Source organism: Oryza brachyantha, chromosome 7 (assembly GCF_000231095.2).
Source record: "Oryza brachyantha chromosome 7, ObraRS2, whole genome shotgun sequence".
NCBI classification, from domain to species: Eukaryota; Viridiplantae; Streptophyta; class Magnoliopsida; order Poales; family Poaceae; genus Oryza; species Oryza brachyantha.
Genome location: NC_023169.2, coordinates 2,043,270 through 2,071,103, shown reverse-complemented (window position 1 = coordinate 2,071,103; position 27,834 = coordinate 2,043,270). Strand labels below are relative to the sequence as shown.

Sequence of the window (27,834 nt, the reverse complement as noted above, 5' to 3'; positions counted from 1 at the left end):
GTGGGCCCCACATCGCCGCCGGCGACCGCGACTCCCCCCCTTCCCGTCTCCCGCGCCGCCGCGGCCCGGCGTGGCCCCATGACGACCTCTCCCCCTCCACCGCCGCCCGCGGAGGTAAGGCCCCCCCCCCCCCCCCGCGGGGTTGCCCTGTCTCTCTTCTCTCTCTCTCTCCGCACCGCGCTTTCCCGCTTGGCTCGCGTGCGTGAGCCCTCGCCGCCGCATCGGGCGGCGATGCGCGCGGCGTGGCGGGCGTGGAGCTCGGTCGCCGTAGGTCTTCGGGTTGGTTTCTGGGCCCCTCCCCTGGGTCGTGGTGTGAAGTATGGTGATGGGCGCGTGTCCCCCCCCCCCCCCCCGCGTGCGTACGGAATTCTAGGGTTTGTGGTTTTGCTGGCTTTACCTGGGGCTTGGGGTTGTGGATCTGAGATGAGCCTATCGTGTTTATTTTTTGCACAGCAGCAGCAACAGCAGGAGGAAGAGGAGGTGCTCGTGCCGCGCCAGGAGCTGCCCAACGGAACGCAGCCAATGGAAGGTTCGATTCGGCCATTTCGCCTTGCGATTAGACGATTAGTTAATATGCTTCTGTCTCGATGCGTGTAAAATCATCATTTAGTTAGTTTCTTACGTTCTCAGAATTTGTACCGTGTCAAACTGACGATTTATGTTCTTCATGGATGTACTACTACAGCATGCATGTGGGTGCTCATACCTGGTTATTTATTTATTTGTTATGCCAATTTGGTTCTATAAGAGCTGCAGGGTTTGCTATAGTCTAGTTTTTTAAATGGAAACATGAGGACCTCAAAACTTACTCTCGTTTCTTTCTGATGCGCTGCACTGTACTGTATACACAGCTGGACTGTGGTAGGTTGAGTAAAATGTCTTCATTAATGCCTTTGTTTGCAGTATGTGCTGAGTACCTCTTCTATGTTTGTTTTGCTGCTCTATTATATGACTAAGCATTTCCATTTAATGGATCTGATGTTGCTCTGAACTGTCATGCCAGTTGTGCCTTCTGAGCCAGCCGCTACTGTGGAAAACCAGCAGATTGAGGATCCACCAATCTCAAGGTTTACTTGGACCATTGAGAACCTATCAAGAGTGAGCACGAAGAAGCTCTACTCTGAAATTTTTGTTGTCGGGGGCTACAAGTGGTTAGTGCCCATTGCTTCTTTTGTCTGAGTTTGCATGCTAGGTTGATTTGTCTCCATCCAAGGTATTACTGTTGGTTAATTGATGGAAACTCATTCTGCTTGCAGGCGGATATTGATTTTCCCAAGGGGAAATAATGTTGAATTCTTGTCTATGTATTTGGATGTTGCTGATTCAGCAGTCCTGCCTTATGGGTGGACTAGATATGCACAGTTCAGCCTCTCTGTTGTCAATCAAATTCACAACAAGTTTACAATGAGAAAAGGTGCATTCTTCATTTATGCCTTTCTTTTTTTTTTCTATCCATTGGGTTATGAAAAATGTGTCTGGTATTTTAATCTAAAATTCTTTCAGAAACACAGCATCAGTTCTCTGCTCGAGAAAGTGATTGGGGTTTCACTTCTTTTATGCCTTTGGGTGAACTCTACAATCCCAGTAGAGGCTATCTTGTAAATGATACTTGTATAGTGGAGGCTGAAGTTGCTGTATGTAAGGTGGTTGATTATTGGAGCTATGACTCCAAGAAGGAAACTGGTTATGTTGGTCTGAAGAATCAAGGTGCTACATGCTACATGAATTCTCTCCTTCAGACTCTCTATCACATTCCGTATTTCAGAAAGGTACAGACTATAGTTTTACTGATTATTCTACATATTGTATTTGAATTATGCTAAAGGTAGATATTGCTTGCCAGGCTGTTTATCATATGCCCACAACTGAGAACGACATGCCGTCAGGAAGCATTCCATTAGCTCTGCAAAGTCTCTTTTATAAGTTGCAGTATAATGACAGCAGTGTCTCTACAAAGGAACTCACAAAATCTTTTGGGTGGGACATGCATGATTCATTTATGCAGCATGATGTGCAAGAACTAAATAGAGTTCTTTCTGAGAAGTTGGAAGATAAGATGAAGGTTTGACATCTGTAAGGTCTTTCCTTTTATGTATTAGGTGTTGTTTTTCGAATGGTGTAACTCTGACTGAATTGTGCTTGTAAAATGTTGATTCAAGGGAACTGTTGTGGAGGGCACAATACAGCAATTATTTGAAGGGCATCACATGAATTACATTGAATGTATCAATGTGGATATGAAATCGACTAGAAAAGAGTCCTTCTATGGCAAGTGATTGTGTTATTGTCGCATGGTCATAAAGTCCAAACATATGTCCTTGTTTGACCTAACTGATGTGTACTCCAATGCAGATCTGCAGCTTGATGTCAAAGGTTGTCAGGATGTTTATGCTTCATTTGATAAGTATGTAGAGGTGGAGCGCTTGGAAGGAGATAACAAATACCACGCAGAACAGTATGGACTGCAGGTTAGATTTTTGGGGCTTGTGGTTGTGGCAGCTCAATCCATTTTACTGTTGGAGCTATCACCATTCTCTCCATTTTCTTGTATATGCATGCAGACAGCCAGACATCATTTTATAGCACAATAGTATCAGCATATGTATGTCTAGAATCTAGATTCTCGCAGGACAACTGAAAAAGCCGCTAACATGACTTGTATTCACATTTATCTATGTAATAGCAAAAATAGGACCTCCATAAAATTAACATGGTTTCCTTGTAACTCAGGTGCTCAACTTAATAGCACAAGCATTAAACTCATGATTGTTTTCTCAAACACAGCATGGAAGATTTGAAATGCACAATATTCCCAATATTGATTAGATGGGCTAATCATGTATATATCTGAATACAAAGAAAAACATTGTAAATTATGGGCTTTTATTCAGAATTTTTTTTGTTCCAGGATGCAAAGAAAGGTGTTCTTTTCATTGACTTCCCTCCTGTTCTGCAACTTCAGCTAAAACGTTTTGAATATGATTTTATGCGCGACACAATGGTAAAGGTTTGTATCGGTGCTATCCACTCAGAAGTTCCCCTCATCCACTATTGTATTTTCAGTGAATTGAATTAGCAGTTTGGCCATAAAAGAAGTGGTTTGTTGCATTCTTTTAATGCTTATCATTTTGTTTTCTACTTTACTTGCCTGCTAAGAGTGTTTATGATCCATTATGAACTGCAGATAAATGATCGCTATGAGTTCCCGATTCAGTTGGATCTTGATAGAGATGATGGAAAGTATCTATCTCCAGATGCAGACAGGAATGTGCGGAATCTTTACACTCTTCACAGGTTGGTCAGTTATATATTGATTATAATTTCTTGTGTAACTTTATTTGGCTTCATGCTTTAAGGTTTCCAGTACCGATAGTTAGGTGCCAGGTGTTCATATTCATGGCCGAACTGTCAACTATGATAGCTTCTGGCTTCAACATTTTACTTGTCCTGGACTTCACTAATTTATGCTACTTGGTGTTGATAGCCTGTCTTATGTGCACAAGAATTGAGTTCCTAATGTCTCATACGATAAATTACTATCAACTAAATATGAATACAAGTTGTGCATGGTGATTGGAATTTAATAAGATGTAGTTCTATTATATTTTTATGTCAGTGTTGGTCGTAACAGTTGATCTCTTGCAGTGTTCTTGTCCATAGTGGGGGTGTTCATGGTGGGCATTACTATGCTTTCATACGGCCCACTCTTTCTGATCAGTGGTATGTTTTTTTTGATTATTTTTATATCATTTGTCCATGCTTATGTAAAAAGTAACAAAATCTTAGGAATATCTTCATATGCTTGGTTTGCATACTTTGTTACCAAGTAGTATTAACCAATAACCAGTTACTAAACTATTTTAGAATTTTCTGTGATTACACAACTGGATAATCAAACATTCTCATGATTTGGAGTAACCCTCCGAGGATATTGGTTGCTTTTGTTTTTTCAGGTATTTATGTTAGTCAGCAATATTTTTTTTCATAACTTTTCAGTTTGCAGTAAATGTTAATTTAGACCTTAAACTGACTGAATCCAGACTAGCAAGTACTCAATCCGTTTTTAAATATCTGATGATGCTGACTTTTGGACACGACACTCGAACATTCTTCTTATTAAAAAATTGTGCAAAAATACAAAAATACAAGTGCTCTTTAAAGTACATCTAATGATAAAACAAGTCATAACAGAATAAATGATGCTTACATTATCTTTTTTAAGTAGGATGAATGGTCAAATGCCACACCCAAAAGTCAACAACATCATATGTTAAAAAACAGAGCTAGTAGGAACAAATCCTTTCTTTGTAAGCATGAAGCATGGCTGCCACTTTTTTGTTACATACTTGATACTTGTATGCTTTTGGATGACTAGTAGGTGCTATTATGTTTATTATTTGCTGAACAAAAAATTCCAGGTTTAAGTTTGACGATGAGCGTGTAACAAAAGAAGATGCAAAGAGGGCATTGGAAGAGCAATATGGTGGTGAGGAGGAGGTTCGTTGCCATTTTGAAGTCTTGAGTGCTTATTTATGTTGCTGTATGGCTGATCAATTTACTTTTGCAGCTACCTCAGACTAATCCTGGTCTAAACAACACCCCTTTCAAGTTCACTAAATATTCAAACGCATACATGCTTGTGTACATTCGTGAAAGTGACAAGGACAAAATAATTTGTAATGTGGATGAAAAGGATATAGCAGAGCACCTTCGAGTGAGTTGCTGCCCAAGGTTCCTAGTTATCGAGTCCATTTTAGTTTAGTCTAATTCTTCTGTCTGGCTTTTCAGATTAGATTAGAAAAGGACCGTGAGGAAAAGGAGCGTCGAAAGAAGGAGAAAGCTGAGGCTCACCTATATACTATCATTAAGGTATTTACTCAACATGATGGGCATGTCGAGTTGATTGTTTTTTCCCTTATTTCCAGAAGCTTTGTACATTTTCCATTTAGCTATCTTACACTTTTTGGTACTATACAGGTTGCAAGGGAGGATGACTTGACCACTCAGATAGGAAAGGACATATATTTTGATCTTGTTGACCATGATAAAGTCCCAAGTTTCCGCATCCAGAAGCAGATGCCTTTTACTCAATTCAAGGTAATCCCATGGTTGGACTATTGTTTGTTGTGATGATGGGTCTTGCCATATTTTTGTTTTAGATATTGCTACATATTGTTAGTTGTGCACGTACAAAAATATATAGTTCAAGGACCCAGGTGTGCCTATTAGTGTGGTATGTTGTTTTGTAAAAATCACCTTTTATTTATTTTGAGTTGATCAACTGCTTTTTGTGTTTTACAAATTGTAAGAAGTGCGCACAAGCTTAACATTCCACATTTTTTTTTTGCCACTAAGTAACTTGTTTGCATGCCTTCTTTTCACCCTATTTAAGAGTAATCAGTTTGATGATTACTTTGTACATTCTGAGCATGTGTTCCATGCATGGGTTTATCATACTGATGCACATGTGTACAACTAGATTTTAGCCATTGTCATTGTACTACTTGCAGTTGACATAATGATTACTCATATATGAAGTGCTTTACAGGAGGAGGTAGCAAAAGAGTTCGGTATTCCTATCCAGTTTCAAAGGTTTTGGCTGTGGGCCAAACGACAAAACCACACCTACCGGCCTAACCGGCCATTGACTCCTCAAGAAGAAACACACACGGTAAGATGAATTCATTACATATTGTATTGAACAAATGATGCTCAGTCAGTCAGTAATAGCTGATGTTCTTGATTTCTAGTGCTTATTTGTGTATATGTATTGTGCTGTGATCTGGTGAAGAATTGACTTAGCAGGATACAGACAATACACTTCAGCATTTTCTTTCATTTATCCAAGTTCAGATAGAGTTGGACAATTGAAATTTTGAGTTGCTTTGTTGATATATTATGTTCTTTTCACGGTTCTGTTTGTATTTGTAGTGGTGCTTCTCTTGGATCTCCTAAGATTGGGAATTCTTAAGCATGATATTGTTAGTGTCTGCCTGCCCGTTGAACTTCGATTGAAACATCCCACAACTGATGCAGACAAAGAATATAAACATTGTGATTTTTTTGGTCCAGCTAACTTGCACATTTAATTTATTGAGAAAATCTAACAAATGCCATTGACAAACGCTTAACTCTAAGAATACCATCGACAAGTGTGAATTCTACAAAATGTTATCGTACAAACAAATTTGTCTAAGAAATATCATCTCCGTTAGGGTTCTGTTAGCATTACTCGGTTAAGTGCTATGGTATGAATAATGCATTTAATGGCAAAAATGGAGGGAACCCTAACGGCGATGACATTTCTCAGACAGTTGTTTGTACAATGACATTTCATAGAACTCGCACTCGTCAATGCATTTATTAAACTTAGACATTTGTCAATGATGGTTTTTATTCTTTATTATTTCATCCACATAACTAACGCCAAGCATTTTTCTTTTGCAACTGCTACGTAATTTGGTTTCGTTGATATCAAGGTTCACCATTCCTTGTAACAAATAATAATTTTTTTATTTGGATTTGATGCTGATAATTATATTGCAGTCCTTGTTAGTCAAACCTGGTCTATTTTGGGATTTCTATCAAGCTAGTACTTGACCTCTATTCAGCATATACTTAGTGGTCTAATTTTATGTAAGGGTAAACAGACAGACAGTAAGGTCAATCATCTTGTGTAGGTTGGACAGTTAAAAGAAGCAGCAAATAAGGCCCACAATGCGGAACTAAAATTGTTCTTGGAGGTTGAACTTGGACTGGTAATAGTCTTTTCCCCCCTGCTTTTCTGCAGCTTCAATTTCTTTTGTGCAACTGCCAGTATGTTTATCTACTTCCAAATTGGTAGAGCCTGTTTTCAATTTTTACTGGTCTGATGTAGGACCTTAAACCTTTTCCTCTGCCTGACAAGACCAGAGACGATATATTGCTTTTCTTCAAACTCTATGATCCTGAAAAGGAACAACTGAGGTACCTCTCATACTTCCAAAATCAAACTGGACCATCATTGATTGTCATGAGGTTCTTACCTATATGCTGAATGAGTTCTTCAGGTATGTTGGTAGGCTTTTTGTGAAAGCTTCAGGAAAACCTCAGGACATTCTGCCAAAACTAAGGAAAATGGCTGGTTTTCCACAAGATGAAGAAATTGAACTTTATGAGGTTGCTTGTTAAAAAAATGTGTAGAAAAAACTTATGTCTATATGATATGCGTATCGTTTTGGATCAGCATGTGACTTCTTTTTTTTTTCTTTCACCAATATTAGGAAATCAAGTTTGAGCCTAATGTCATGTGTGAATATATTGATAATAGGCTTCTATTCCGAGCTTGCCAGGTATGGACCAGACTTTTTTGTTTGAACCAATAACATTCTTGTTTCTGTGATATTGTCTTTACCAGAAATATTTTTGAGTGTACAGCTTGAAGATGGTGACATCGTTTGTTTTCAAAAATCTCCAAAGCCAGATACTGCTGACCAATATAGATACCCTGACGTCCCATCCTTCCTGGTGTATATACGTAACCGACAGGTACTACAAGGTGGCCTATTCACCAATCCTCTTATGCTGTTTATTTTTTACATGTTCTCAACTTGCTGCAATGTTGCACTGAGGAATTATTTTACCTGTCAGTCCATGTTTAATTACAAGGGGTTGATTTAATAGTTCAATATTTCTCATTGATCTCTGTGATTGTTCAGATGGTCCACTTTCGTTCATTGGAGAAGCCCAAGGAAGATGATTTTTGTTTAGAGATGTAAGTATCTGGACTTGCTATTAGTGAATCTTAGTATTTTCATCACTGATGTTTTTTTCTTTTTATATTTCTGTATAGGTCGAAGGCTTTCACGTATGATGAAGTAGTGGAAAAAGTGGCTCAAAAACTTGGTGTTGATGATCCATCTAAAATTCGGCTTACATCTCATAACTGTTATTCTCAACAACCTAAACCTCAACCTATTAAATACAGAGGCGTTGAGCGCCTATTGGATATGCTGATTCACTATAACCAGGTTCTTACTCTGACTCATCGTCTATGTGATCATTGGTCATTTAATCACTAAAGTGAAGAACTGAAATGTGACATATCTTGACATTTGTTTTACCAGACGTCTGATATCCTTTACTATGAAGTATTGGATATACCACTCCCAGAATTACAAGCTCTGAAGACACTAAAAGTCACGTATCATCATGCCACAAAAGACGAGGTTATTTTCTGGATAAGTTTTTTTTTTAAGAAAAACTTGTAATAGGTTGTTTTTGCTTTATAATTTGAAACATGTTTTCTCCAGGTGTCAGTTCACAGTATTAGGTTGCCAAAGAACAGCACTGTCGGTGATGTGCTAAATGATATAAAATCAAAGGTATAAATTTGTACCCTTTATTTATGGTCTGTATTCCACATTCTCCAGTTGTTCCATTTTATTGTTTTACGAAGTTAACTTATATCCTATGTATGCCTTCTGTTGTTACTGAACCAGGTTGAGCTGTCTCATCCCAATGCTGAACTTAGATTACTTGAGGTTTTCTATCACAAGATATATAAGGTGACACAAATACCAGTTTTTATGTCCTCTTAGTTGTGGTTGGTTTCACACTGCCGTCTTAACTTGTATTTCCTTCAGATTTTTGCACCGAATGAAAAGATAGAAAACATCAATGATCAGTACTGGACGCTACGTGCAGAGGAGGTATATTACCGTTTTATTTAGATCAATCTCTGTTTGTTTGAGAGGTTTACTCCCCCAACTACCCAGTGATTAAAGGATGACATTAAATTTTCTCTGCGTTCTAGGTTCCAGAGGAAGAGAAAAATCTTGGTCCTTTCGACCGCTTGATCCATGTGTATCATTTCACCAAAGACACTCAAAATCAAACGGTAATGGAGCTCTGCCAAATCTACATATATATCCTAACTTTATTTTTCATTGTGGTTATATTTTGCTTATTAACAGCATGTTTCTCATCTTTAGTTTGTTATATTTTAACTATCTTTCACCATCAATATGGTTAAAGGAATCCTATATTCCTGTATCTATAGAAAGCCAAAGCCTACTTAAAAAAATATTTGTAAGTAGAAGCATTAGACTCCTGTAGTGCTTCTTTTGTGGTATCATACTTTCTGTTTTTGTGTCACATTGTGCTTGTATTTTACATTTTGAGATCCTTAAATGAATCTATTCAAAAAGATGTTGTATGATTTATAACATGGTATATTGATGTTCAGCTTTTGGATGTGGATGTATTTCACCTGCTACCCATCATAAATAATGGCACTGACGTGAACAAAATCTTTTTGGCCAATTTTGGCAGTTCTGCATCTAACGCCATATTTCTATATTTTCTTAAACTTATGCTGATATTTATCCTGATTTCTACAGCAAGTTCAGAACTTTGGAGAACCTTTCTTTATGGTTATTCGTGAGGATGAGACCCTATCTTCTATTAAAGAACGGATACAGAAAAAACTTAAAGTTCCAGATGAGGATTTCTCAAAGGTACTCTACTATTCCACACTTGTAGATAGCTTCAAATTTGTGATTTCCTTTCTGTTATACCATTATCTTCTGGCATCTTATCTTTCTCAGAAGTGATGTAATTGGAATATGTTACTTGCCAGTTTATTTACCTAACATCATGAGAACATCAAGTAGAACTACCAGTGATTCTCGGCTTCTAGCCCTAGTTCGCATTCACAGTTCTTTTGTTAATAAACTGAATTCCCTACATTTTTCTTTGATGATCAACATGTTAGTTTGGCGCCTCTTATATTTAGTTTAAATGTTTCATTGAAAGGATATATTTAATGGGAAACTCTTTTTACGTGCTACTGCAGCCCTGGTACTTGTGTACTTTGGTGCAATCAGACTGCAAAAGTTATGTTGTTTAAACAGATTCCTATGACTCAAACATGATGTCACTGGGCTGTTCTAGATATTCCTATAAGAGATAATATGTTCTATATTTGCCTCTACTGGTTTAAGAGCCTCCTATCAGACATAACCTGCTGCTGATGGTTTTATCTGTTAGGCAAATGAACGATTTTAATTTTCGGTAACTCTTAAGCTGAATAGTGTAACAGTAGAATTTCTGATATCTTCCCAGGATAAAGTGTGTCTTGCTGCATCCTTTGACTCTTACTGTGAATAGTTATTTGGCTGGTGGTTTATGGCAACATGCATATGGATTAACCCCTCTCTTTCATTCGGCTCAGTTCTAGAGTGTTCTTGCTTTCTGATGGTTTTCTGCTTGTGAACTGTGACACGGCTGTGTTCTTTTACTGGATGAAAGATTATCTGATTTTTTGATAGCTATTTAATAGTATAAACAATGAAATTAAATACTATTAAATTGAAAATCTGCTATGGTGAGATGATGAACTTTTGTATTGAAACTTTTTAAATGCGCATAAAAGTCAAGGAATAATCTGGCTCAAAAGAACGCAGTGAATTTCCATCTTCGATGTAGATTTGCTAATTATTAACGTGGTTTCATTGATTCATGTGTTTGTTCTCCTTTTGTAGTGGAAATTTGCCTACATATCACTTGGTCGCCCTGATTATTTTGAAGATTCAGACACCGTAGCTTCAAGATTTCAGGTACAATCTTTTCTTATGTACTTGCTAAAGCAACTGCGGAGCACTATTTAGTGCTTAATTTGGTTTACACTTGTTCTTCTCTGCTTATTTAGCGAAACATGTATGGAGCTTGGGAGCAATATCTTGGACTAGAGCATCCAGACACAGCTCCTAGAAAGACACACAATGTTAATCAGGTATACCCTTAACAGATTAAAGCAGATTGTTGTTTGATGATGTCTTAGTTCTATCCCTAGTTGGGGACAACATAGAATGGAGAACCTACCTCTGACTACATGTTTTCTTCTTTCTTGTCTGGAAAGAACGTTGGCTAATTGCATGTTCTTGGTGCAGAACCGCCATTCATTTGAGAGACCTGTAAAAATATATAACTAGATGCCAGGAATTTGAGTGGCGTGACGTCATCCAACACCAAGCAAGGGCCTGAAAAGTGCTGGCTTGAATAAATTGTGTACCATAATTGATGGTAGGACGGGTTCCTCAGTTTTCCAGTGGAGCTAAAATCATGGTGTTTCCTGAGGAGGCATTTTCAGTACCGGGGCAGTTTCTCCTCATCTTTCCCGACTTTGCCCCGGTTTATATAAAGTTTGTGCAGAGATGACCCCCCACCACCCATCGTCTTTCAGTAGATAAGGCGGTATTTTCCATTAGTCAATACAGTCAAATAGCTCAAGTTTTCTTCGTTGATCATCACTTGGTTCTGCAGTTGTACTAGGGACGCCGAGCTGTTGATACCTGTTGCCCTGTAAATTATCCATGTACAAGTGTTTTTCTTGCTCTGACGACAGTCAACACGGTATTGTAATTCCAGTGATAAATATAATGTCGCCTCTTGTTTTCATAGATTATTTTTTAACTGATTTTGCCGTTTGCTATCTCCTAGAGTACTGAGCCTATTTAGGGTACATGGGTCATTATGTAGTGCCTTTCGGATTGGCTATTCTGTGAATCATCACTTTTTATTTTTCAAGTGAACAGCCAACACTTTCCTATTACGTACATGATCTGGATGCTCATACAGACGTGACCATGTCTGATCATATCCCAGCCTAGATAGATGCGGGCCTCACCTATAGCCCATTATTGTGGGCTCTTGAGCGGTTGCTTTCCTCTGTTTTGAAATTCGGCTTTTTATGCAATTTTGAGATGGAATAAGCTCTTCTAAGGCCCCCCTATCCTCTACGAATTCGATTTTCATCCTCCAATCAAAAAATAGATACAACAGGTCTCTTAACATTCAAAACCAGTAAAAATTAAGTTCGAAGACGGTTTAAGTGCTGGTTTAGTTGATGTGGTGTCTAGATAGCTAATTTAACTCGGTATTTACATGGTGTGGCACATGAAACAGATTTTTTAACAATTAAAAAATAAAATAAAATATGTAGGGTAAGGATGGTTGGGAGGGGGAGAGTAGGCGACAGACTCGCTACGAAGATAGATGAACCACTAATAGGTGGTCCCACTATTTTTGTCTAATAGTTATTGGGACCTCATGTTTTTTTATTTTTTTTATATTTGACTTTCAATACCACATCACTACCAGATAGGATGAGGGCTAAATCAAACCAGCCATATATACGTCATGTTAGCTAAAACGGTCATCAACCACCGAGGGATATCGTCTGCACCGATTTTAACATGAGGGACCTGTTGTTTTTAGTATTTCGATTCATAGACGAAAATTGAACTCGCTAATAAGTTAGGGAACCTCAAATGAACTTATTCTTTCTGAGATCTACGCTTACAAGATCTACCCTTAAAAACAAAAATTCTCGTTTATAGTATATTACTCTCTCTATGAAATTTCATAATATAAGATATGTTTGACTTTTTTCTTGTAATGTTTGATCATTTGTCTTATTCAAAAAATTATAAAAATATTATTTATTTTGCTTGTGACTTACTTTATTATAAAAAAATTTTAAGCATGACTTGTTATTTTTATATTTGTACTAATTTTTTTAATAAAACGAATGGTTAAACTTGTAACAAAAAAGTCAAATGTTGACTTGTTATTTTTATATTTGTACTAATAAGACGAATGGTTAAACGTTGTAACCAAAAAAGTCAAATGTTTTATATTATAAAACAAAGGTAGTATGTAACGTGCGATAAGTTTCTTTCCGTAGCATTCCCCATCGTAAAATACAATATATAACTATTTTCTTTCTCAATCTCATAATATAAAACATACATGTTATGTTAGTGTATCTCTCTCTGAATTTGATTTATTTTAAAATTTTTAACACCCACCACGTTACATTGTATGCATCATATCAAAGCAACATAAGCGATGAGGTAATTATAATTTTCTTGACCTTTATATTTGTAGTTGCGTCTTATATTTTAAAATAAGTATTACCCGTAATAATAAGGTAGTAACAACCGCTAAGGCAGGATAATGACTTTTGCGGGGAAGAGCTACTCGATCGGACGAAAGAAAAAAAAATGTAAATACATTTAATCTTGGTCATTATTCCGCCTTAAGTAGAATGAATGAAAGTTCTACTGCACTTTTTGGTAAGAAGCATGCACCGATGCAAGGTCATGCCCTCAACAAAATTGAGCGCCACGTAAGAAAATGCAATGTGCATTCACTAATCTGACACACGCCAAGCTATATGCGGGAATGGCATTTCTCGTCTTCTCTTATCAAAATTGGCATTTCGATTGCAGATGCCACCGTCAATGGTGACTGCTGCATCTAACTGGACACGGTTGACTGTAGAAAAGCCAGCCGATTCTTAGTGAGGGAGATCTTTTCTTCTGCTTCAGATGCTTTTTCACGAACTCCACGAACAATTTCTTCAGGGGCCTTCTCTACAAACTACAGTAGAGAAGATATGCATGGTTAAAAGGGTACAGAAACAAGTTGTCATGAAGAAAGAAATATAGGCGTACACTTTCTGAGTTGAGACGGGCCAGCAAAGAATCATATTCCGACTGCATCTTAGAAAGACGCTTGGACAGCCGCTTAACTTCCTCAGAAACATCCACCATATCAGCCAGGGGTAGATAGGCCTCCAAACCCTCGTCAGCAACAATATGGACCGACTGATTTGCATCACCTAGTAGGAGCAGAAGTATAACTTATGGGCAAAGTGCACCAAGAGAAGTAGATGACTTATTGGCAAAGTGTATCGAGCAAAGATTATGTTATAACAAGGCACGCACCTGGCGGCGACTCACTAAAATGTACACTCTGCACGTCAAGCTTTGAAAGTAAAGCCAAGACCTGCTTCTCCCTCTACAGGCATCAAAGTACAGATCATGATGCTGAACTGAACGAATACATAATAACTTAACTTCTTGCTGGACTAAGAAACACTCTAAAGTAGCAGCAAGTAAAATAGGGACGTTGTCATGTTGATGTCTATACCAACTTCAGTGTTTTCATAATGTCAAGATGCATGGAAGTGATATCTGAGAAGATAGCCCTTGTTACACATGCACCTCTAGGTTCCAACAGTGAATTTTGCCCAGCTAATAACTATGCAATATGCTTTGTTTTCTAGCAATGCGATCAAGTAAATAATACCTACCGTTCTTCTTGGTACTCCATTATAAAATACTACTAGTCTATTAAGTTGTGTGTCCCACGACTATGACCCCCACTTTTGTATTAAATGCATTTATATGTTATTTATATTAATTAAGTTATATTTTTATAACAATTAGCAATATGAATATATTTTTTAAACATATTCCGGAGGACATGTAGCGATAACATTAACAAATTTATCTTGATTTGTATTAACAATATTATCATTACAATAAATAATTTATAATACATTACGGCATTACCGTGCTCATTGCCTCCCTTAATTTCTAAATGTGTCATTAATAGTAATTCTGTAAATAGTGACATCTGCTATGTGTTGCAAGGTTATTGTGACCTATTCGAGAAGTATCTATGTGCGATTTATCACAAATCTTATATTCATATCTTAAAACAATTATATAAAATTTATTGTGTCCATGCCACACTATATTTTTAGGTGTAATGAAGTGATGGTGACCATGTGATCTATAGCATTGGTTAATTAGGTAGTGATATATATAATGATACTTATTATTGACGAAATAGAACTACTATTAAGTGCTCATCACTAATACTCCCATTTTGTTTATACGATGTTGGTTAGTTCAATTTTGAACTAACCAACATCATATATTTAAACATGGAGGGAGTAGCTTATTAGATGGTCTATTAATGTATGGTACTATCTCTGTTTTTTCATTGTCCTCTCTCTGTTTAATGCACATCTCAGGGAGGTGCTCGAAGGTTCCAGAAGAACCCCTCTAATTTGATGATACATCCTTCTATGATTTTTTTTTTGACTTTGTGATCCAACGGTTCTTTTCGTATAAAGTGTGCAGTGCATCCAATGGTTCATGTTTTTCTGATGATATGGTCATCCTAGTGGTATCTTAAGATTCCCTTTTCACTACTGTAGATAAGGCATAATTGTTTTCGGCAAAGTCAAAATTTAAATTTTTTACCTAATGTTCTCTCCATTCCGCGTTATAAGATTATTCTGCTCTTGCTTAGATTCATACATGCGCTAATAAATCTACACATATATAAAAAATATACACATTGATATATGGATGAATCTAGACATATATAAAAAAACATATACATTGATATATGGATGAATCTAGGCAAACCTAAAAAGTCTTATAATACAAAACGGAGGGAGTAATTGATTTAAAAATGTGCTTTGTGTAATGCATGTAGTATCATTATATTCATATTTGAGAACATTTTCATATACTGTTAGTTTTATAGCTGATAATATATTATAAAATAAATTAATAGTAAAGAATAAGGTTGGAAACCCTGTAAAAAGCAAATCTGCCGTATTTTTTCAAAGAAAGGGACCAAGAAACATGCAAGATTACTAGGGGAAAAAAGGGTATGTAATATACACATGATGAAATGCCATGAAATTATGTCAAATGACACTCACCGATATGTAACCTATGACATCTGTGGTAGCAACAACAGATGCAGATATTCGTTTAGCTGGCTCAACAGAATACTCTGCTCGAACATTTCTGATACCTCTTATCTGTTCACATTTTACAATGGAACAAAATGGTCAACACAGGCAACGTAACCACTTGAAGTGCGAGCAGTTCAAATGAAATATTTACCAATGACTGCAAATTCTGAAATCTTTTGATCGAGAGAGAATTCTTAGGGAGGTCAGTCGCAGGCCAGGAGGAAATAATAATTGCTTGCTTTCTGTGTGGCAATGCCTGAAATAAGAACAATAATGATATGCTATTAATGGTGAAGGTGTTACATTGCAGGGAATAATAATCAACAGTTTGGCTTTAATACCTGCCACAACTCTTCAGTGACAAAGGGCATGAAGGGGTGCAATAGCTTCAGTATGTTTTCAAACACATACAATAGAACACTTTGCGCCATAGAAGAAGCTGAATCATCATCACCAGAGTGGTAAAGACGTGTTTTGCTAGCTTCAATATACCTGCAAGAAATTAATTGGATAAAACACAGAAATTGTCATATAAACAGTGCATGATGCATCATGGCAGGTGACAGGAATAATATAATGCAGAAAGGAGCATAGGACTATGCAACAGCTCGTTAGATGCCTAAAAGGTGAGGAAAATACACTGAAAGAGAAGTTGGTACAAAAACAAGATGCAAGTTTCTGCTTTGTTGTATATAACCATGCTCATCATATTATGAATATCCTGTTTTTCTGAAGAGGAGATATATATATACATATATTCATCATAATATGAATACCCTATTTATCTGAAGGGAATATAAATGACATTGGGCCTGTTTGGGGGAGCTTTAGATTCTGAGAAGCTGGCTACTGTTTCTCATAATCTGGAAAAGCTCCTAAACCCAGCTTCTCCAGATTCTGGATTCTTAGTTCATTTTCCAGAATCTGTAACTATAGATTCTCAGAAGTTGTGGACCGTTTGGGCAGCTTCTGGTAGAAGCAGTTTCTGGGAAAAGCTGCAGCTGGGAGAAGCTCCCCCAAACAGGCCCATTATCTCATAAAACATTATTCCACAAGGGATTTCTACATTTGAGAAACAAGTGAAAGGTGATAAGGTGTAATACATGAACGCCCAGAGGTATAAGAACTACAAAATTGGTTTGATGGCATTGGGGAAGTCATTGCATCAAACGTGTGATAAGTTTTAGGTCCGTTTCCTTTTATAAAAAGTGCTCATGTATTGTCTGTTGTGAACAAAGACCTCAAGTTTTCATGTTGCTAGCTCCTACCTAATGATTCTTTACCATTTGGATGCTCAGATTAAAACCGGATACAGGTTATGCACATAAAAGGATTTTTTTAGTTCTTCTAATCCTATACAGCTAGCATAATTCTTTCCATCAATGGGAAGGGGTGCAACCAGAATTTTAGACAAACAGGACTATGTAAATTAAAGGAAACATCAAAGATATACCAAATATTTCTTTACATTGTCAATAGGACTAATAATCTCCAGACTAACTGAAGCATAAATATTAAAGTGCTGTTAATAAAAAGGTCTGACATGGCATTCTTAGGCAATAAAAAATCTTACCAATCAGCAAAGTCCCCCCAAAAGAAGTCATAGATTTCTCTAGCTGCATCTCCAAAGAAAAACTTATCGTAGCTTGTGCTGACCCTATCGATGAGTTCGTGTAATCCTGTCACCTAGATCACAGTGTATTCTCTTTCATCAACAGAACATTAGTCAAATAATTCAAGATAGTAACGGACTCTGACTCACCACCCAGGATTCTGGCAGTGGTAGTTTCTGAAGTGCAGCTTCTGTATCAAACTGGGCAATAGATGCAAGGTATTAGCAATAAAAAGAGCTAAATTATATCAATGCATCACGTGCAATTTGAAATTCAATGAGATACCTTATTTGCTAACAAGGCATCCCATGCGGTGGCATCACTTTTATCAGGCAAATTCTGCAACAAAAATTTGCCTGCATTCCAGAGTTTGTTGGTGAAAGCCTTGTTTGAAGTCAATCTTTCTGTAGAGAGATTAAGGTCCTGAAGCAAAAAAGGTGTATTAACAACAGAAAATCAAACAATCTTGATAAATACAAATGCAGCAAACTGTATGGGCAAGCAAACCTGGCCTGCGGTACCCATGGAAAGTGTAAATCTCAATGCATCTGTCCCATACTCTTTGATGGTATCTAGAGGATCAATGACATTTCCCAGTGTCTTAGACATTTTTCTTCCCTGAAAAGTAACTTGCAAATTAGTCCATGAAAACAGAGGGATAATATGGCAACAGAAACAACTGAGATGAACATGACGACTAAGGGCACACGACAGAATTCAAAATGGCCCAATCACCAGTTTAACTGGTGATGCCACATTTATATCAGAGAGGAGACAGTGACCTCAAACTTAAGGGAATATGTAATATATGGTGCCTAGCTGCACTAGAGCATCATACACCCAATTAGCATGTAAAGCATGAGACGCCAAAATCAAGTGCAATGTTTGATCAGAGGGTTTAGTCCTGGCTCAACCGCTCAAAATAAAACAAAATTTTCGATTAAGCTATGAGCCTTGTGATGCTGAATGGCTTGATGTCATGGGTGGACATGCCACAAACAGGACACGACGCAACGTTAGTAAATAATTATAGCATGATTTTTTATGTTGATGCCTTCAGATGTTTGATCATGTCATTTTACAAATATAAGAAAAGTTTGTTTAATTGACTGTCCTTCAAAAGTACAGAACATGAACTAGTGACTAAGGTTCTCATCTCTCACCTCAGAGTCGCGAATGAGACCATGAAGATAAACATAAGAAAATGGTACAGTTCCAGTAAACTCAATTCCCATCATGACCATTCGTGCAACCCAGAAGAACAAAATGTCATGGCTGCCAAAAGAAGTTAGAATATAATGAATAGTAAATCGAAAAAAAATAAACAATCAACATGAAGAGAGGCACAAAAGTACATCGCTGGATTGGAAGATGAAAAGGTAAATAAAGTTGTTGCTGAAGCTAACATACCCAGTCTCAAGAACAGTTGCAGGATAAAAATGCTTAAAATCCTCACGGGATAAATCTGGCCAACCAAGTGTACTGAAAGGCCACAGAGCACTGCAGGACAACTGCAACAAGTCAAAACAAGAAAAACTATATGCAGTTCTCTTAATACCTGTAGCAATTTGTGTCAGAACTCTGAAGTGTTTATACTCTACATAGCACAACACATGGCAACAAGTTCACACAAATAACCCAGATGTCAATCAACTGTAAGTCTGTAAGGGAAAAAAAATAATGCAGAATAGGAGTTCCATTGATTATTCATCTTCTTACTGCAGTTGTGCATGACAAGTAATACAAGGAGATGGCTAAAACTTATTCAGAAGCATCAGACAGGAGAAATTTCACTAAAGACTTAGTAGTGGTTTACATCTTAATAAACACATTTCTTCTCCATAATGCAAGTCGTAAAAACTATTTTTTTTCTGAAAAGAAGTCCTAAAAACTATTTAGGCCCATGTTATGAACAGAAAAAAACAGAACTTGGGGAAGGGGGCAAGGAGAGGGAAAATAGTTCACTGTTATAGAACTGAACTCCCAATCACAAAAATAATGTTTCCGAAGAAAAATTACGATCATACAACTTTACATATTAAGACAAACCTTGAGAACCAAGTGTCAAGGACATCAGGATCTTGATATATTTCAACTGATTTTCCGTATTTTTCCTGAGCTTTTGCAAGTGCATCCTCTGCATTTCTAGAAACAATATAGTCTTCTTCACATTTCTTTCCAACGATGTACCAGACAGGTATCCGATGACCCCACCACAGTTGCCTACTAATACACCAATCCTTTATGTTTGTCAACCAATGATTATATATCTGCAGAAACAGACAAAAAATTATTGGAGAGCAGCAAAGTCAGTTGAAAGAAATCATTTCCCCAGGAATAAGATATAGCCAGAGATATTAACTCTTTATTTGGCGTATACAAAGTTTTACCAAGACAGTGGGAACAGAGATACAATTTCCTGTTTAGCAGTTTCAGTAAAATAAATGCTCAGAAGACATGCTTTACATGTGCTTACTGGTGAGCAGAAGATAAGAGTGGTGCATAGAAAAATCAATGATTCATGTATTACCTTTTCAAATCTCTCAGGAAGAATAGTTAGTTGCCCATCTTCAACAGCATGGAGGGCCTTTTCAGCTAATGGCTCCATAGTGACAAACCACTGTTTACTAATCAACGGCTCTATTACCTAGTGACAAACAAAAGTAAGTTCATTAATCGTTATGGTGAACATCATTAGCCTACATGTATCAACAGGTTCGGGAAAAAAGATCACACTTCACCACCCCGTTGAGATCTAGGAACTCGAAGTGTATAGGGTTCCTTCTTTACTGCCAAGTCAGTCTCAACAAGATCAGACCACAACTTCTCTCGTGCCTCAAAACGGTCCATACCACTGAATAAAGATAGCAAGGTCAAGGTCAAGAACATATCGAAAACAGACGGCTCTGCAGCTGTGTTGCCTACAGAGCAAGTATAATTGAATAAATATTGTACAATATCTTCCATATATTTGAGGTTGAATTGACTGCTTTCTGTTTCCACTAATTGTGATGGCTTAAAGCCACAGAGTCCCTTAAAATTTCCAACAGCAACCTTACTAAACTCCAGTTTTGATGTTATAATAGAAGATAATACTAATCATGTTACAAAGTGGACACATGGGTTTACAAGCAGCACAAACTACAGTCCCTAGATAGTAAATATGATGCAACAAGGAATAGAAAGGGAAGTCAAACATTGAAAATTGTAAGTCTAAACATATTCAAATATAAGAATAAAAGAACAGGTTACTTAACTTGAAATTTGACGAAAAAATGATACCTGTATAAACCAGCAACATCATTTAGTGTACCATCTTTGTTCATAACATTAAGAATTGGCAACCCAAGTTTCCGCGCAATATGATAATCATTGTGATCATGTCCAGGGCTAATCTTCAGCACCCCTGTTCCAAATTCTGGATCGACATACTGTAAATCATAAAACCGATATATTGTTAAGAGGGATCATCAAAGTCTAATAATTATATAAGAGAACATTTTTCTTTATAACCAGGTTAATCTTTTGCAATCTAAAGCCTGCCTACCAGCCATAAGTGAAATTCTTGAGCCAGGGAGGAACACATGAAGTCATATAAAGTATGTTTCAGATCCAACCACAAATGAGGGCATGCATGCGTGAAGACCTTATATACAGACAATGCACATATTATGTATGCATGTATGTCTACTCATCAAGCAAAAGCCTTGGTCAATTTGGCAAGCAAAAAGTTGGCATTTTAGCCCCAGAAATAGTGATAGCAGTGAAGTTTTCCTCAACAGGAAATTAGCTTTCCTGGCTTCAACTGATAAGTGATGGCATCACATTTGCATGTACATGTGCCATTGAGACAACAAAATAAAGATAGCAGGGCACCAACATCAAGTGAATATGGTAATGTTGCATTACTTACTTTCATCCATGTTGCAACAGCCTTTCTGGATTACTATAAACATACAAATACTACACATGTAATATCAATTCTTACCCGATCAGCAATAATAGGAACATGTCTCCCAAATGTCAGGGGAACAATAGCTAATTTGCCCACATATTTTGCATAACGTTCATCCTGCGTTGCAGTTAACATAGAAAATGAGATTAGTTATAAAATAAATCAATTCGAGAAATAGAATAATTTGACACAGTTATAACATAAGTTGTAACAGCATACAACAAATGCCTTTTTTTCCTAATACCTCTGGGTTAACAGCAATTGCAACATCGCCAAAGAGAGTCTCAGGTCGTGTTGTTGCAATAGTCATAAAATCATCCCTGCACCAGAGGTTTAGGTCTTAAATACATATAAGCAATTTCAACCATGCTGTTAGATTCCTTGCAATACATTGCAAAACATAAACTTTACAGCACGCGTTATACAAACTCATTCAATAGGGAAGTGTCACATTTAAATTTCACAAGAATGAATAGCGATAACACCAACATCAATTAAAATGAAAAATGATGAAATATATAGCCACAAGATTAAAGATGAATTAACAAGTACCTTGATCCACCTGCCACACGGTACTTGATGAAGTACAAATGACCAGGTTCTTCAGAGTATTCCACTTCCTGGTTAGATAAACCATTTCAGGATCAAATCTTGAGTTCGCTCATGCAGTACTGAAGTTTGTCAGCTTCTGTATGCAATATTATCAAGTTTTATTTTTGCATGGATTATAGATCTGCACAGATAGATATGTGCAGCTGTTTGTTAAAAAAAAAAGAGAGGCAATATTTTAACATACTAAATCAGATACTGCTGTCTGAAGGTTCGGCGACCAGTTGACCAAATAAGATCCTGTGAATGAAAACACAATGTATTAATTACCAATATCGTACCATCAAGGTTACATAGGCAAAACTTAGTCACCCAAAATTCAGAAAAATAAAAAAACAAGAACCAAACCAAGAAAAATTCCTAAATCTCAGTTCAACAACGCAATCACCACAGGGAAAATGGCATAACAAGCACAGCTGCACAGGCATCATGGACATGAACTCACCCAATTGAACCACAGAATATATCAAATACTTACGGAAAAAGAAATCAGGATATTAGTGATGGAAGTAACAAATTTCATAGGGCATCATTTTAGTAAATATGATACCGCTCCTTTGTACTTTTATATTCCAGTAATAAGAGAACTAACAGCTTCATCTTTTCGCTTATGCTTATACTTATAAGCCAAAAGTTTGAATTTTCAGATTTAAATTTAGAGTTGATTTTGGGGTTTTAATCGTAGTTTATTTTCCAGTCTAAATTTCTAAGAATATGTATATTAAAGTTTTACCCACAAATTTATTTTTAATCGTTAATAAGCGGTTTCTCTTATACTTATAAAAAGCAAAACAATGACGTTGTAAATCTCCAGTAAGCAACAATAAAACTCATGACAACATATTCTACAATTCCAATTAAAAAATTTATTATGTACATTATACCACAGACCTATCCTATCAGAAAGGTAAATGGATGCACTTTATACAGTTTGGGACTAAAGGTTTAAAGTTTGTTGCAAATAGTACCATGGGAAACTTCTGATACTTGTGCTGTAACTGATAAAGTGACAATACATCAAATACAAATTATTGAACTGATTTTATTTTCAAAATCAGTTAGTCCAAATCTATCAACATTAAATATGCTAACATAATCAATTTGAAATTACGACCAAGTAAATTAGGTTATACTGACAGCAAACGCATGAGAAAAAGATTTTAAAAAACTGAAAACTGTCCCACGCAACATCAGGACAAGGTTATGCACATTTGCTTCCTTTGTAATAGAGAAAGTAAATGGTACTACCTCTGTTTTTTTTAATTTGACACTATTGACTTTGGATCTACATTTGACCATTTGTCTTATTCAAGGATTTACATAATTATTAATTATTTTATTATGATTTGTTCTGTCATCAAAGGTACTTTAAGCATGATTTATAATTTTCCATATTTACACAAAAAAAATTTGAATAAGGCGAATGGTCAAACATGGATCTAAAAGTCAGCGGCAACAAATAAAAAACCGGAGAGAGCAACTATATTAATTACCTTGATATATAAGACCTTTTTCATGAAGCCTAACAAATGCTTCAATAACTGCACCTGTAAATAGGAAGGAAAAGAAAGTGAGACATCAGTTGTACAAACAACCACCAAGCACTGATGATAAGTTTGAGGTTGAAGGGTTGATCTACCATTACTATAATGATACATGTACCAACTTATGCAAATTGCATCATTTGCAATGGAAAATAAAGGCTACACTTACGACTTAATTGTTCATCAAGAGTAAAACGCTCACGGTCCCAATCACAAGATGCACCCAATCGCTTAATCTGATTAGTGATAGTGCTCCCATACCTGGAAGGAAAACATCGTTTGGAGTGATAACAAAATTATAATTTGTAAAATATGTAGCCTTCTTGAGTCATGATTTTGTTATTAGCTAGAATACTATTCTATCCCAAGTTCATGATGGTTTAAGTGGCAGTTCAGAATAATATAGAAAGGCTATTCAGTCATCCAGATGATCAAAAATATTATGACAGATACAACTCAGCATGATAAAAATACCATGATATAGCAAGAATGAAGTAAATTATAACACATAAAAGATGGCGGTAGGAGCAATGATCACTTCATCATAATTTGGTTTAGTTGTTATGGTGTAATTTGTGATGAAGTAAATCCAAGTAACTATATCAATGATCACTTCATCACAAACAAACATCATAATTCCAGGTGCATAAAAAACAATGCAGACAAATTGGTTTAGCTTCAGAAAAAGGCTGACTTTTCTTTCCACTCCCAAACTCTTTTAGTGAATTCCTCTCGGGTTAGATCTGTTCTTTTGATTCCTTCAGCAGCTAACATCTTTTCCACAACCAACTAAAATGTAAATGCAAAAAATTAGTAAATAAAAATCAGACCATAACTTCACAAAGTCATGCTCAATACAAAATAGATTTTATAGCAAATGTGCAGTAAGATCTACAAACCTGAGTGGCAATCCCAGCATGATCGGTACCAGGCAACCAGAGTGCAGGCCTCCCTTTCATACGGAAATACCTTACCATTATATCCTGAGTTACTTACACAAAAAATGGACAATTTAGTAGTTAAAAGATTACAGTGCATAAAAATGGGAGGAAACAAAAATACTCTTTGTCAACTTATTGCTGTCACAAATAAGTATCTAACAAATCAGACCATGAGATAGACTAGGAAAATAAAGCTTGTTTAACTAAAACATGTCAGTTCATAGAACTTCTAGATAAGCAAACGATGTCTAACACTTCTGCTTAATATAGCAATTGGGAGAACTATTCAGTTTACTCAAGGCACAGTTTCACTAGTCCAGTGCCAGAAAAAACTATGTTGTTTGTGATAAAAATGATATTTTTGTCTTTAAGAAACAGAATCACCTCGGTAAGTACAGGCATAGCAGCTTATGGTCATGCTAACATACAAATCACTTCAAATTTATATTAAAAAAAGATGAAACGGATTGGTATGATACAATAAAGTGAATGTGCAAATCATAAAATGTACTCAATTATGATCTGCTAGTTAAGTATATAATCAGTATACAATTATCATCAGGAGAAGGAAAATCTTAAAATTTCAAAGCTTATACCTCAAGGGTGACAAACATAGCATGGCCCATATGCAATGATCCGGTAACATTTGGAGGTGGCATAGGGATGACAAATGGGTCTCCTCCACGATCGAAGTTAGGTTTAAAGAACCCTTGAGATTCCCACCTAACCATACAGCATATATAGTATAAGTAAAATTTGTTATAGGACCAGAAAATAAGGTAGTGCATTTTTTGATGAACTTGAAGTAAAACAGGCAAACAAAACAAGTAGCAAAATAAAATTAGACATGTAGACTTAAATCTGTTAAATGAAATTCATCAGTTTTTTCCTTTCCATGTGTCTACTAGAGCAGGTAAAAATCACACCACTGTAATCTAATGCAAAAGCAAGGGACATAGAAAGAGGCAGCATCCAGTCTGGAAATAAACATGTTTAACACCACAAATTGCGCATATTTTTGGTAAAATAAATATATGTGCACTTTAAAAAAATGTAACAACTGAACCAAATGATGACGCTGTTACACATACTATCTTCAACCTGGGTCATAGTGTTGGATTTTTGCTTTTAGAATGTTATTTCAGCTACAAAATAACAATACAATAGTTGATCAAATGATAAGGGCATTAATCAATCAGTCTTCATTCTACTCCCTCCATCCTAGAAAAAACCAATTTCTAGGGATGAACAGACACCTGGTTGTCCAGATTCATCCTCATAAGTTCATTCTTTTTGGGACGGATGGTTTAGGTCGTAATACTAAACTTTGTGTTGACATTCGACGATGCTCAAAGGTGGGCCATTAACTCACTAGCAAGTTTAGCATAGAAGAAATCAACTATGACAAAGCTTATTACAACATTCCCTTTTCTGTTGCTTGAACTCACTTTTAGTTCTGGAAAATAAAAACTATTGACCTTAAAGGCATGAAGTAGAAAAATTGCGAGAAGCTTATTTCTCAAATGCTAAGAGAAACATTCTATACTAATTAAATGTCACAAGCTAGTACAATGGGATGTCACAAGCTAGTACAATGGGGGTATAAAGTGAATATTGCTCGCCCACAAACAATTGTCAATTTGATGGTTGAAGCTTCATCAAATTATACCAGACAATCAACCCAACAGTCTAAAAAGGCAAACAAAAATGGCACTAAACTGTTCTATTATGAGTATCACGTATTTAACTTATTGGTGAGTATCCAATCCAATGTAAGGTAGCACACGTTTAAGGTTGACAAATTACTGCATAAATCATCTAAAACCATAGTTCCATTAACTCATAAGATAGTCAAAAATGGGTTACTAGTAGAAATTCAAACTTACCACTTATAAATCCGCTCCTCATTGGTGAAGTCGAACGACTTGGCGACCTCCGGGGAGGTGAACACATCCCTCTCGGAGGCAACAACAGCTGAAATGGAACCAATCCAACCAACGGATAAGACAACCTTAACCGAATCAACACCAATCAAACGGACCAAAAAAATGGGCACCAGAAGCCGACGAAGACGGCCGCTACCTGCGCAGAACCTGCGGGCGGCGCGACGCGGGGGCCACGCGGGGCGGCGGCTGGCGGAGAAGAGGAGCGGGTTGAGGCGGCGGAGGCAGGCCGAGGAGGAGGTGGCCGCGAGCGCCATTGGAGCGGCGCGCGGGGCTCGGGATAAACCCTAGATAGCTAGTACCAGGGGAAGGAAGAGGGGAGTTCGTGGGGTTTGGATTTGGGATTTGGGCGAGGAAGATAACGCGGGAGTGGAATGGACCGATGACGACGAGGGCGTTGAGTGACGTCATCCTGTAGAGAGGGAAATGGCTTTTCTTCTCTACTATACTAATCCCTCCTTATGACAAATATAATATTAATTAAATAAAAGGATTAAAATACGAAAAAGAGTAAAATAATGTAAAAGTAATACTCCCTACATATTTTTTATATGACGTCGTTGCCTTTTTAGGTTCACGTTTGACCATTCGTCTTATTTAAATAAATTATATAATTATTAATTATTTTGTTATAATATGATTTATTATTATAGAAACTTTAATCATGTATTATAATTTTGCATATTTGGATATAAATTTTAAATAAGACGAATGGTCAAACGTGATTCTAAAAGTCAACGGTGTTTTTATGGAGGGAGTACTGATTCCGTTCTAAAATATAAGTATTTTTAGGTTGTTTAACAAAGACTATGGTTAAGAAGAAAAAAAATACGGTGCACTTTTTATAAATAAGGAATGGATACGAGTTGGAGGATAAAATGTGAAAAGTCGTAAATAGAGATTGATTGGTTGGATAAGTAGGATTGTAAATAGTATTATAAATGCTTATATATTGAGTGAGGATTGGAATAATATAGATGATTATATTTTTGGACGAATATAACAATATTGGTTAGTGGGTAGGTTGAGGTGTTGAGAGTAGGCACGATAGTGGACTATAAGCCTATAAGATATGAGAGAGAAGAATAGTGGGCTACTAATTTATAGCTAGCTACAACACGAGCTTTCAGACAAAGTGTGTGTATGACATATGAAATCGTGTATTAATGTTTTGTAGATAACTATTGTATGAATTGACTGTAAATAAATTTGAGCCAGTAATTGGTATACTATTGGACTTGCTCCGAATAGATAGAATTTCTCGATTTGTATATTGATGGTGTTGTGACGTAGAAGTTGGGAGTATTGGTTATTGTGTAGGAAGAGACGTTGAATGGATAAAATTCTCGGTTTGTAAACTGACCGTAGGTAATAATACATTAATATAGAAGTCGATTTGTCTGAGATAAAACTTAAGCTATAAAAGTTGGTTTATTTAGAATGGATAGAATACTGGTCTAGTAATCGGTAAATGCGGTAGCCTTGTTAGACATAGTTGTGAATATGTTAAGTAAAAGCCTAGTGTGAGAAAACATAAGCAAATAAAATAGTCCATGATAGAAAAACATTTTTTTATCAAAGGTACGTGGAGAACACTACAAGAAAAAAGAGTCAATAAAGCA

At 36.5% G+C, this 27,834-nt stretch overlaps 2 protein-coding genes across 4 annotated transcripts; one reads left to right on the top strand and one right to left on the bottom strand.

Moving 5' to 3' along the window:
• Nucleotides 1-11,454, top strand: LOC102719132 (ubiquitin C-terminal hydrolase 12-like). Of its 2 annotated transcripts, none has more exons than XM_040525814.1 (32): nt 1-114; nt 457-529; nt 1,004-1,151; nt 1,257-1,414; nt 1,504-1,769; nt 1,844-2,062; nt 2,160-2,268; nt 2,353-2,468; nt 2,909-3,007; nt 3,185-3,294; nt 3,646-3,720; nt 4,419-4,497; nt 4,568-4,714; nt 4,789-4,869; nt 4,978-5,097; nt 5,549-5,671; nt 6,681-6,758; nt 6,878-6,966; nt 7,050-7,158; nt 7,263-7,331; nt 7,417-7,527; nt 7,698-7,753; nt 7,832-8,009; nt 8,106-8,207; nt 8,292-8,363; nt 8,481-8,546; nt 8,625-8,690; nt 8,795-8,878; nt 9,381-9,497; nt 10,524-10,598; nt 10,691-10,774; nt 10,932-11,454. In XM_040525814.1, the coding sequence occupies exons 1-32, from the start codon at nt 79-81 to the stop codon at nt 10,971-10,973; spliced, it is 3,357 nt and encodes a 1,118-aa protein (XP_040381748.1). In that variant the 5' UTR covers nt 1-78; the 3' UTR covers nt 10,974-11,454. The 2 variants fall into 2 exon arrangements, with proteins under 2 accessions (XP_040381748.1, XP_040381747.1); XM_040525813.1 differs by having other exon boundaries at nt 454-529.
• Nucleotides 11,455-12,906: 1,452 nt separating this feature from the next.
• Nucleotides 12,907-26,561, bottom strand: LOC102718853 (valine--tRNA ligase, chloroplastic/mitochondrial 2). 2 transcript variants are annotated; one of them, XM_015839909.2, is made up of 27 exons: nt 26,352-26,561; nt 26,156-26,243; nt 24,866-24,992; nt 24,228-24,311; nt 24,023-24,117; nt 23,498-23,589; nt 23,278-23,331; nt 21,972-22,024; nt 21,728-21,795; nt 21,420-21,495; nt 21,209-21,292; nt 20,503-20,651; nt 19,957-20,074; nt 19,751-19,867; nt 19,270-19,490; nt 18,631-18,720; nt 18,384-18,495; nt 17,728-17,838; nt 17,506-17,643; nt 17,370-17,420; nt 17,181-17,293; nt 15,949-16,099; nt 15,759-15,863; nt 15,572-15,673; nt 13,773-13,845; nt 13,500-13,666; nt 12,907-13,425 (listed from the first exon to the last, which is right to left on the bottom strand). In XM_015839909.2, exons 1-27 carry the CDS (start codon nt 26,467-26,469, stop codon nt 13,303-13,305), a joined length of 2,880 nt encoding a protein of 959 aa, XP_015695395.1. In that variant the 5' UTR covers nt 26,470-26,561; the 3' UTR covers nt 12,907-13,302. The 2 variants fall into 2 exon arrangements, with proteins under 2 accessions (XP_015695395.1, XP_040382113.1); XM_040526179.1 differs by lacking the exons at nt 24,023-24,117; nt 26,156-26,243; nt 26,352-26,561 and having other exon boundaries at nt 24,866-24,949.
• Between the last annotated feature and the right edge of the window lie 1,273 nt (nt 26,562-27,834).